We start from the raw sequence: 12,490 nt of genomic DNA, 5'->3' as shown, positions 1-12,490 counted from the left end.
TCTCGCTTGTATCGTTGCTTATTCTGAATAAGCGTTTTGTGAGCTGTTTCCCAATATTTATTCAGTTGTTTTTGCCAAAGTGAGTACATATCATCATACGTAAATGTGGGGAATTTGGATATTGCGGAAGGTAAGTTAGCTTTTCGCCCAAAGGTCAATTCAAAGGGAGAGAATCCTGTTCCTTCATGTTTCGCGGTGTTGTACCTTAAACAAATGAAATTAAGTACTTCGTCCCATTCTTTGTCATTGTCGTGTAATGCAGTACGAATTAAATCTTTAACCGAGGCATGCGTTCTTTCGAGAGATCCGTTACTCTGTGGGTGAAATGAAGTTGTTTTGATGTGTTTGATTTTAAAAGCTTCTTCAAATTTCGTCATTAAATCGCTAACAAAATTTTGTCCCTGGTCTGTTAGGATCGTTTTTGGTGCCGAAAATATGTAAATATAGTGTTCAATGAGCGCATTAATTATGGATTCAGTTCGTTGCGTTTTAAGGGGAACTAGTATCAGATATTTCGATCGACGGAGCACGTCCATACAGATGTGACTCGAGTCGGGCAGCCACAATCCTCTCCAACAGCTTGCCAGCCTGATCCAGCAGGCACACAGGCCAGAATGCGGAAGGCGAATATGTATTTAATTGCAAAATAAACGGGAAGATGTTCGACCTTCATAGTCCATGTTCAGCAGAAGCAAGTTTCATTGCATCTTTTAAAAGTCGCCTTATTTTTCTTTGGCCTAATGATCCCTCACTTACTATAAACAGATTTGCAAAATTTATTGAAGACAATTGTCCTGTGCACAATGCACGCTTAAAATATTAAAACTACAGAATAATGTACATATATTGATACGTGACTTGAGCCGCATAGAAGTCAAACAGATTAATTCCGTTCGGTTTACTGTTGTTTCAAATATGAAATACTTATGATATATTTTAGTATTTAGTATTATATTTCTATATAAGTACAGGTAATATCGGAAGATGGAATTAATAAGTTTGTCTTCCGAGTGGCACAATTGCAATACTACTTGGTATAAAATATACATTTGCAAATGATATGCGGTATTGTATGAATATAGAAATTAATGATGACATTAAACTATACTATATGATTGTATAATTTATATTATAATTACATACTAAATATTTCGTCGATAGAATTTGTCTTTAGTTAGAATGATTAGATTCCTATTTGTGGCAGTTGCTCCCATTATAGAATAAGTTTCAGTACTTAAGGCTACAAACCATTACCTCTTAAATTCAATACTTGATTCAGGGCTTCTATAATGAAATATATATCTCGCGCATACGTACTTGTGAACTATCCAAGATATAGAATGAGTCGAAGTTCTGTGGGAAAGTAATTTATAGTTATAGTGGGTTTGGTAACGTTATTACATATTTGAATAACGTTCACGCCATCACAAAATCGAGTATGACGCTCCGTCAGTCTATAAACATGCGGGGAGATGCAGGACGACGAGGATAGCCTGCCGTGACGTAGCGCCTGGTACGGACGGTATCTCCGGACGGGTATTAGCGGAGAGGACGCGGATAATTGCCCCCAAGCTACGACACTTATTTCACGGTGTCAGTGGGAGGGAGCCTCTCGTCGGATAAAGCGCATGGTGAGGCTGGTACAGCTTCTGAAGGGCGGCACGACCGACGTTCTCGTCGTCCTCGTATCGCCCGATGCTCTTATGTAATGAAGTGGGCAAGCTCTTCGAAGGAAACTTCGCCGCCCGTCCTGAAACCCACTTGTCAGAGCGAGTGCACCGTTAACACGAAAGACGGTACGGCTTTCTCACGAAGGCGGCCAAGACCCTTTCTAGTCCACAGATAGAGTGTAACGCGGTACACGACTGAGCGTCAATGTGAGTTACATTGTCGATATTTCTGTAGAAAACTGCCGCGGCTGAAACAAATTGCCGTCTCAATGGCACCATTTTATTTCAAGCTTTGCGCTACAGTTCTGAATCATTTTCGTAGGACAAGGCAGTTTCGTGTTCTCGCAAAATCAAACTGTCGAATTAAGGTACATACTATCAATTACAGTCTAATACATTTTAGCGGTTCAACATCGATAGGACGATTTCGCATCGAAATTTTCGGAGGACCACGTAACCTTCGAACGATGACCGTCGTACGAGCAGTGGATAAGCCTACTTCGTGTCGTAGGTTCCTCGCACCTCGTACTCTACTCCTTGATTGTTGTTCGGCAGCTTTAGCGGCTGTGGTTCCGAGGAACCCCATCCTGAACCCCTTTCTCGTACGCCGGATGTGACTTCTTGCTGTCCGCCGAAGACACTTGTCGGATCTGCATATGTTCAACCATTTGCGCGAGACAAGCGCGGCGCTCTGCAGGGAGGAGGGATCCAATTTTCGAAGTAACAAGTGCGAAACCTCCAGTGGTAGTTCGGAAATGATATCTACCTTGCTTGGCATCAGTAAACCACCTCTAAATCATTCTAATCAACGTACCACGTAAACACGAATCCAACGCGTTCCAGGAATAGAATCAACTGCCTGTAGTTGTTTAACTGTACACGACGAGTAAAATTATTTCGGGTACTCCTGTAGTACAGAACAGACACCGAAACGACAATATTTCAACACAAAAATATTTAAAACAATAGTTATGAAAGCATGATACTTAATACCGCACTTGACATCACGTATAAGTAAAAGTAAATTTCTTCGAACAAATTTCAAGTTAAATCTTTAGGTTGTGTAATTATATCAAACTTGTTCAATTAACAATGAGCTATTTCCATCATGTTTTGACAACCGACTCATCGATGATGCAATTCCTTGGAATTGAAAAAGGAATGTGCATAATTTTGTCCTCCATCAACACTCAAAATATTATCTACATGCTATACTTAGGGATTCAATTTTAAAATACGTTGCTTCATTTTCCATCTCTGCTTTCCTACAATCAGTATGTGAAAGATTTTTCACAGTATCCATCCATCCGCAATTTGTATAAATAGTATTTCAGTCTCTCGCGTCACTTGAACTGTAATATACACCTGTCTTTTATTTTCATTACTCCTCTGCATACCATTTGTGAGGAACAATACATTTTATTTGTTAATCCAATAACATGTAAAGTTCTTCATTTGTTCTAAGATCAATCTATGAATTAGTGAAGAGAATATTGCAATCTGTAAAAATAAGTATCTAGTAATATTACTTCCGAACCAACATATTTATTGCAATGCTTGTCAAATTTCAAAGTAATTTCCTATCCATATGAAACATATTTCATATATGTGTATGTCTATTACTTTGATTAGTTGTTCTACTTGTAACAATTCGCCATTCTGGATCATCTAGATTCAACAAAGACGCATTCAATTTACTCCATACCTCATAAAGCTCCTATTATCATAATTACATGGGAAGATAGAGAGCTGTGACAGTATCCAGCTCTCAACTTTGAACAAGGCATATTGACAAGCCAGAGTAACTCACATACAACTTGGTGGTACAAGCGTTGAAAAAACTTTTCTGGACCTGAGAAAACACATGTGCACAGGTAACGAACAAAAGAGATTAGAGCTCACCAAATAAAACTTGCTATAATTTGCTGTAGCTTGTCACAATAAGCCTATGTGTATCGCGCGTCAGACGATTTTGGAATTAGTTGATGCTTGGATGTTCAAGATACGGAAACACGGAGTGATGAGACGTTTATGTACAAAGTGATTATGGTGCGACTCATCGTCAGTCAGAAAACTTCATGCACGATTTGCTAAAAACAAACAATTTTCCCCTTTGTTTATCCCCTACCAATCGTCTGTCGTCACTCCTTATCTCATACACAGACAGGCGAAATAATGTCGCCGATGACGGCCAACAGCCTGGACACATGTGCGGATCTCTTGCCTGCGACAGAATTTTGTTATGTGTAGTATGCTGGACTGAAAAGGACTAATATGGCGAATTAGAAGATCGCAGGAAAATTTTTGACATTTTCCAAATTTTATCAATTCCTTTTTATTTATTCAAAAGTCTACAAAACTGTTAATTAACATTAAGGAAATATATACAAAATCTCGACGTTCAGAATAATGGAGAGAATATTCGAAACGGTACTATTAAATCTATAAGTTACCATGCAATACAAATTTTCTTTAAACGCTAAGACATACAAAATACGTAATGTTTTGTGTAAATTGCCATACTTTTGAAAATAAAAAATATCGAATCAAACATTCTTCAAATATATTTCGAACGCTCATTAATACTACAAAATTATATTACTACAAAATTATTTTACTACAAAATTATATTACTACAAAATTATATTACTACAAAATTATTTTACTACAAAATTATATTACTACAAAATTATATTACTACAAAATTATACTTCTACAAAATTATATTACTACAAAATTATATTACTACAAAATTATATTACTACAAAATTATATTACTACAAAATTATATTACTACAAAATTATATTACCACAAAAAATTGTAAAGGTCCCGAATGCATCGGTCACGATACAGTTTACAAACCAAACCAATGAAAGGTGCAGAGACTAGAGAACATAGGGTCCCCAATCGTGTGGTACGCTTCAGCATCGTTGACAACACCAACTCCCTCCCTCCGTCTGTCCAAATGTCATCTCAAACGGTGAAGCTGTAAATTAAAAAAATCCTTATATACATCAGAATAGTAATGCGATTTCTATTCCTGCAGCACCGACGTGATACACGGTGCTCCATAATCGCTCCAGATTGCATATAGTTGTTGTAGAGATCTCTATGCATTTGGTGGATAAAACGTTGCGAGAAATTATCCTCTTGTAAAAGTAGTCACATAAGCTTCCAGGTCTTCATAACCTTTTTTTTTTTGCATGAGTAGGGGAAAATGCTGTTACGCATGCCCAGTGACCCGAATCACTGGGTTATGTGGGACTCGCGCGGATGTTGTTGCCATACCCACTAAAAAAACCACTCCTCCTTCTTCCTCTGCTTTGAGGGCAGACAACCCCGGTAATACCAGGCGGCAGTCATCAGGGTTGTCCTTTCATGCCCCGCTGTATCTTCCTCTTCGGGCAGTTACTGCTCGCGTCATCTTCTTAGACAGTTCAAATACTGGGCTGATCTCCTTCTGAAAAAAACCAACACCACGCGGAGTTCCCAAGCGGTCACCGATCTTAGTACTATCCGTGCCCGGCGTTGCTTAACTTTCGTGATCGGACGGGAACGAGTGCACTCAACGCGTCTTGGGCGTTGGCCGGTCTTCATAACCTGAAGGTTTGCATTTTTCCCACTACTTCAGCGTCGTACTGGTACTTTTACTTCTGATAGCTTAGACATGAAATCGTCTAAACTTCTCAATTCAGGACACAAATCAGGCTCTTTCCAGGGATTGCTCTGCTGAGACGTGCCTTCATCATCGCAGCGTTCGTAATTTATACAATTTTCCTTCTTCAATAATTTTTCTTTAAGTTTCTGCAATTTTAAAGCTTTAGATGATTGCTTGATGCGTAATTCATTTTCAGCTTTGAAGAGAGCACACGTCAGCATTGCTTCAATCCGTAAATCGCGTCTGCGATTTCGGCAATACCTTGATTTTTTACTGCGGATTCTTCTGATCCAAGATGCTAATCGTTTAGTACTACTTGGCTTGGCGTCAATATCACAAACTCTCTTCTTAGACTTTGCCATGACGACGGCTTCGTAATTTTCTTAATTTGCAGGAATGCAAATGTCCTCTTTTTCGAGGTTAACACAGTGTCGATGTTACGATATTGTTTTCTTATTGTTTCCTAAACTATTTCACCTAATTAATGAATAAATTATAATAATAAGTACACTAACCTGTATATGGCTCGTGATTGTTGTAGAACAAGATAGAACAGGTTCACACAACAAACAAAATGTTTGAAACTGTCGAGCAAAATAAGATCCTCTCCGCTTGCAGACGACTCGACAAATGCCTACGTTGCGCGTCTGATGGTGGCTTTATATACCCTCAAGCTTGTCGTTACGTACTGGTCTTATGCGCGAACGATAGAAAGTAATTCCATATAGAATCTTACATTATTATGATTTTTGAAAAATACTACAATCCAATTAATTTTTAAAAATATTTGCGACAATTTTAATGCAAAATCTTATATACTTTGTACATTATATTAAAATTCCTCATTTACAGGAAATAATCAATAGCGTATGAAGATGTTCTGCGGTTAATTTCTAACCAATCACGTGCGCCATTTTGCAGGCGTCATTTCCGGTGTAGATATCTTCCAACCTAACCTCAAATTTCTTCACATATTATTTAGAACGTATATTAATGTTGATGTACTAGAAATATTATTGTTAAATATTATAGCCAATATTACAGTTAAATGATTAACGGTAATAAAGTATCATTTTTTCACAATAAAAAAAGCATTTTTTTTAATGATTCCAAGATATTTGGATCGATATTTTACTACACGATCAATTCAGTTAACCCGATCCTGACATTTTTATTAATGTAATAACTTTACAAGCAAAAAAAGGTAAAAAAAAACTATTTTAAACGTAAGATCTAAAATTCTGATATGCGATAAAATATAATATTTTTAATGCGAATAAACTTTTTTATAAAATTTTTAATTTCTTGTTTTTTTTTATAAAATCAAATCTATAAGTAGTAACTGGAATTTTTTGTTTGAAACCTATTCATCTTGAATTAATAACAAATCTTTGCTGCAACCACTATTAATGGCTTTAACTTTATCAGTGTTTAACAAATTTCTTATCTGTAACGATAATAGAAAACTGTATCTACATTCTATTAAATTTTTACACTTTACGTCATGAGAAGTTCACGCAACTTTCTTTCAAATGAAGTATATGGTAAAATTAATCCCCTTTCTTCTGTGTATATAGTCTGCATAATTTTATCCTCAAATTTGGAATAATTTAAAGTAAATAAAAGTTGTATGTAAAAATACGCATAAAAACGATTTTGTACGTATATTCGAATAGTTCCTTATAATATATTAATGATACATATATTGTGGGATAACCATAGTTCGGTGAAACGAAAATTGTTTTTTTCACGTTTATAAACATAAAATGCACTATCTATCGATAATTAAGTATCATTTTAAAATTAATTAGTGTTGAAGTGATCGTCACTTCTGAGAAAACTCTACATCTGGTCTTCGGTTTCTCAACCGCCTAAGGTCTTCGAAAGCGCATATACAAAGGAATGCGTCGAGGAAAGACCATAAGCGGTACACGTCCGACGTTGGTTTAGGCAGTTGTTTCAGTCTCAGGGTAACGTTGCTAGTGTCACGTAAAATTATGCAAAAGAACAACAAAAAAGAATAAAAAAAAGAAACTTTATTTTTCTTCTAACACTTGGTTTTACAATCTACTTCCGAGCTCTAAGCGTGACCTTTTAAGACTGAAGCTCTTATGATTTTTTACTTTCGATCGGATCCGATCGCTTTCTTTTGTTATCCCTCAACATCCCCACCGTCAACGCATTTGCCAGGCGTCCGCGGCCGTTGCCACGCGCTCTTTCTTCTAGAGCCTTCGGTGGAAGGACCGTTGGGATGTTGATGGTTCATTAGGCACTTCAGCGATATACATTGTCGCCGAGTGCCGCCACATCTTTATCTCCGATTTTAAAGTGAGCCGGTCGTGACATACCCCCCTGGTTAGATTGATCTTGGTCCTCTAAGATCTTAGTAGAATGGAATTATTTAAATGTAGATCGAAGGATATGTTTACCCCCCTTTTTTTTTAGGGATCATTATGAATTGGTTTTCTGCATGTAATGGTACAAAAGTTATTTCGTTAATCTTAAATATAGCAATTTTACAATATTTGTTAGTGTTCGGGAAGCTAACAATTTCAGAGGCGTAATCATGTTGTAGTTTTCGATCGTGAATTGGTTGGGTTTGTTTACAAAGCGTAATTCCTATCCCGTGAATTCAAGGCATCTAATTAAGGGTATTATTACTAGTGCTAGGGTCAGCATTATCCTGAAAAAAGTACGCTTTCAGTCGGTTACCATGTATCTTTTTCTTAGCATTGTCGATAGAAATAATGTAATAAGGAGTTTTCACATCGTTAATCCTGTAAGGTCCTAACCATTCAATGTGCAACTTATCTCTTTTATGGTCGTTGTGAATTAAAACAAAGTCTCCTTTTCTAAACAAGGTCTGAGTTTTAACAATCTTTCTTTCTTGGTCTCGCTTGTATCGTTGCTTATTCTGAATAAGCGTTTTGTGAGCTGTTTCCCAATATTTATTCAGTTGTTTTTGCCAAAGTGAGTACATATCATCATACGTAAGTGTGGGGAATTTGGATATTGCGGAAGGTAAGTTAGCTTTTCGCCCAAAGGTCAATTCAAAGGGAGAGAATCCTGTTCCTTCATGTTTCGCGGTGTTGTACCCTAAACAAATAAAATTAAGTACTTCGTCCCATTCTTTGTCATTGTCGTGTAATGCAGTACGAATTAAATCTTTAACTGAGGCATGCGTTCTTTCGAGAGATCCGTTACTCTGTGGGTGAAATGAAGTTGTTTTGATGTGTTTGATTTTAAAAGCTTCTTCAAATTTCGTCATTAAATCGCTAACAAAATTTTGTCCCTGGTCTGTTAGGATCGTTTTTGGTGCCGAAAATATGTAAATATAGTGTTCAATGAGCGCATTAATTATGGATTCAGTTCGTTGCGTTTTAAGGGGAACTAGTATCAGATATTTCGTAAGTTCATCGTGAATTGAAAGTATGTATTGGTTTCCGCGTTTGGTTTTCGTCATCGGTCCTATGATGTCCATAACGATTTTGTCGTTAGGGTTAAGTGGCGTGTCTGAGATTTGTGGGGATTCTTTGGGCCTGATACGTGTTAGTTTCTCCTTTTGACATGTGTCGCATGTTTTCACAAAGTTTTCTACTCTTTCTAAAAGTCCGGAAATTTTGAATTTATCCTTGATCCGTTGATACGTTTTTTGTATCCCTAAATGTCCTACGGTGTCGTTATGGTTTTCCTTTATTGCTTGTAGTATTTCGTTTTCGTCTAGTTTTAAGATGGGATTAGGTGCATAAGTAATTTTCTTGTACGTGTCGTTAAAATATATTAGCATGAGTTTAATCTGCGTTTTCTCTAATTCAGTGAAATCGTTATTTCCTATGCCGATTTTTGTTGTATCTTTAAGAATTTTGTAAAGTCTTCTGATCCAAAGTGTCTCGTCGTATTCTCCTAAGTCGTTTCGAGTTAATTGGTAAAATGTTTGGTCATTCGGTTTAATTTCTAAGAGTTTCGGATTTTCGTTGTTCTCTTTCCATGCGTTGAATGAATTAGTGTGATCAATTACTAGATCGAGGTTAACTACTTCGTCGCGAGTTACCGCGTGAACTCTGGATAAAGCATCTGCAGCTGTGTTATCTTTACCTTTTGTATATTCAATTTCATAGTCATATTCTTCGAGTTTAAGTCTCCAACGGATCAGTCTGCTAGAAGGGTCTTTGCAACTGTGCAACCACTTAAGAGCTTGGTGGTCGGTTCGAATAATGAAGCGTCGTCCTAACAAGTATTGTCTTAATCTTTTCACGGCCCATACGATGGCTAGAAGTTCTTTTTCTGTCGTGGTATAGTTTCGTTCGGGTGGATTCAGTGTTCTTGAAATGTAACAACAAGGATGACCGTCCTGTGACAGTATTGTTCCTAGTCCTTCGTTACTTGCGTCGGTAGTTAAGGTAAAGGTTTTGTTAAAGTCTGGATAAGCTAATATTGGGAAATTACAGAGTTTGTCTTTTAAAGTATCAAAGCTAGTCTGGAGTTTGTCAGTCCAATGAAATGGTGTGTCCTTTTTTGTTAAGTCTGTAAGGCTTTTCGCGATTTTGGAAAAGTTTCGAATGAATTTGCGGTAATAACCTGCTAAACCTAAGAATGATTTCACGTCCGTGGCATTGCGGGGTAATCGAAAGTTTTTTACAGCGTCTAATTTCTTGGGGTTTGGTTTAACTCCTTCGGATGAAACTACATGGCCTAAGTATTCTAGTTCCAGTTTTACGAATTCACATTTGTCCGGTTGCAATTTAAGTCCTAATTCTCTGAGTCTCTGAAATACTATCGCGAGGTTTTCGTTATGTTCTTGAATCGTTTTTCCGAATATCACTATGTCGTCCAAATAAACAAAGCAGTATTTTCCTACAAGTCCAGTCAAGGCTCTGTCCATTAATCTTTGAAAGGTAGCGGGTGCGTTTTTAAGTCCGAATGGCATTCGATTGAACTGAAAATGCCCTTGTGGTGTCGAAAAAGCGGTATATTTTTTAGATTTCTCGTTCATTGGAATTTGGTGGAATCCTGAGGATAAATCAAGTGCCGAAAAGAATTTTGCGTTTCCTAATTGTGTTAAAATGTCGTCTATATCGGGTAAAGGGTAAGCGTCTTGTTCTGTGAGTTCATTTAGTTTCCTGAAATCGATAACTATCCTCCATTTCTGCTTTCCTGAGGCGTCTAATTTTTTTGGAACTACCCATACCGGAGAGTTATAAGGAGATTCGGATTCTTCTATAATATTTTTCTTCAACATGTCTCCTATTTGTCGTGAAATCTCGTCACGGTGACATTCCGGTGGTCTATACGATCGTGTGTTAATGATTTTGTCTTTAGTTAACGAAATTGTGTGCTGAGTTAAATTAGTACAGGGCAAAAGATCGGTTTCTAAATTAAAGATGTCAATATAATGGAGAATAATCTTTTCGATGGATTCACGGATTGGTTTTTCAATGTGATCTGTTCTCACTAGGCTTTTTAGTTTTGATACGTTGGAAAAGTCATGAGAATTTTGAACATTGCTAGAAATTTCAATGTTTTGCTCACCAGTGTTGATAAAACATACTTTAGTTGGTTTGCCTTCCAGATAGATTGTTTGAACTCTGTTTTCTCCAGGAGTTAAGTGTATTGGTTTCTGAAATAAAATGGTTTTGTCGTTTAGTCGGATTTTGTCATTGGATATTGAATAGTTATACTTCTCTAAACATGGTAGCCCAATGATTCCATCTTCGATAATAGGGAAGTTGTTCGGTACTATGTGAAAAATGTGATTTTGTCCAAAAATTCGTTTCGTTACGTATTCGTTAGTTTCGTATTTGTCTCGTCCCATAGAAAATTTTTGTTTAGGCCCTATTTGTATCGCGTTGACAGTTTTGTTACGTTTCACCAGGTTTATGCCTGCTCCTGTGTCGACCAGAAATACTCGCTCTTCGGTTCGGGTTGACAAAGGTATTGCGAGTAGTCTTCCCGTGGCGATGTTGACTCGTATGTCTCGTACGGTTCGTCCATCTCCTGGTTCGATGTTGTTCCTTGTATTTCGTCCCTTTCCTGGACTGCCTGAATCCTTGCGGGTGGTCGATCGCGCTGGCTCGGTGGTAGAAAATTTTGACACTTGTTGGCAATATGTCCCAGCTTTCCGCACTTGAAGCACTTCATCTGCATTGGCTGGTTGTTTGCGCGATTACTAGCGGAAGGTAAGCGATTACATGACCAATTAGGTTGTCGTTCTTCTCGCAAGTAGCGTTCTACATCGGCTGCCTTTTTTTCAGCTTCCGGAAGATTCAAGGGTTCACTGCTTAATAATATTCGCCCTATGTCGCGTCTGAGTCCCTTTAGGTACACACGAACAGTCTTCTTCGTGATTTCTTCGGTCATAATTTTACGTGTCAGTGGTTGTGGGTACTCATTGGTTACTGCGTACAGCAAACGGTTGAGTATTCTTCTAAACCGAATATTAAAACTTTGCACTGATTCCTCGCGCCCCTGTCTCAACTCTCGTAATTGTTCTTGGTACTCATCCGAAGTCACTTGTGCTGCTAAGTTATTTCTCAGTGCGTCGTACAGATCACTGTAACACTCAATAGGAATGTTGCGAATACTTTGGGCTGCTTTTCCCACGATTTTTTCCACTTTTATTGCTTTTAGCAACAGATCTTGCTCCATACAGCGATCCTTCATACTTCTCACTTCTTTGATGAAGTCTTCAACTCCTACATCATCATCTCCGTTGAGCGTTGGGATGTAGCGTATTGCATCCTTAGCTCGTAGAGTGGGAGAAGAGGGCGGAAAATAGCCTCTTTCTTCCACCTCGGGTTGTTCGATGTTGAGGTGAACAGGTGGGATGTCTGGAGCTGCTAACCCTGACAGTTTGCGTGCTTCTGCCATATTCCCGGTGAGATTGATTGCTGTCGACGCACTTTCATTGTCTTCGGTGATAATGGAAGCAAAGTCATCGGTCGCAGGGGATCCGAACCCAGTCCGTAGCGCTGCGACGGTTTTCCCGAGATTCTCGATTTCTGCTGTCCTGTGTCTGTTCTCTTCGTCATTTTGCATAGACAAACGTAACATTTCCTCTCGTAAAAGGGCAATATTCTCATTCTGTTTTTGAATACTGTCCCATATTGCTCGCAACATTGGGTCAGTTGAGGTTGAAGTTTGAGATTCGGTTGCCTCAGACAT

At 38.0% G+C, this 12,490-nt stretch overlaps 1 protein-coding gene and 1 pseudogene across 1 annotated transcript; both read right to left on the bottom strand.

Annotated features, from left to right (window-relative positions):
* Positions 1-5,139: 5,139 nt before the first annotated feature.
* On the bottom strand, positions 5,140-5,258 carry LOC132915590 (5S ribosomal RNA; annotated as a pseudogene).
* A 5,945-nt stretch (positions 5,259-11,203) lies between these two features.
* On the bottom strand, positions 11,204-12,490 carry LOC132915581 (uncharacterized). Its single transcript, XM_060975428.1, has one exon. The coding sequence runs from the start codon at positions 12,488-12,490 to the stop codon at positions 11,204-11,206; it is 1,287 nt and encodes a 428-aa protein (XP_060831411.1).

This window comes from Bombus pascuorum, unplaced genomic scaffold (genome assembly GCF_905332965.1).
Source record: "Bombus pascuorum unplaced genomic scaffold, iyBomPasc1.1, whole genome shotgun sequence".
In the NCBI taxonomy this organism is placed as follows: Eukaryota; Metazoa; Arthropoda; class Insecta; order Hymenoptera; family Apidae; genus Bombus; species Bombus pascuorum.
This window is presented reverse-complemented; position numbering and strand designations above follow the sequence as displayed.

Bases quoted from the DNA above. Each gene is read 5' to 3' on its own strand.
- LOC132915581 (XM_060975428.1), bottom strand. From the start codon at position 12,490: ATGTCTGAGGCAACCGAATCTCAAACTTCAACCTCAACTGACCCAATG.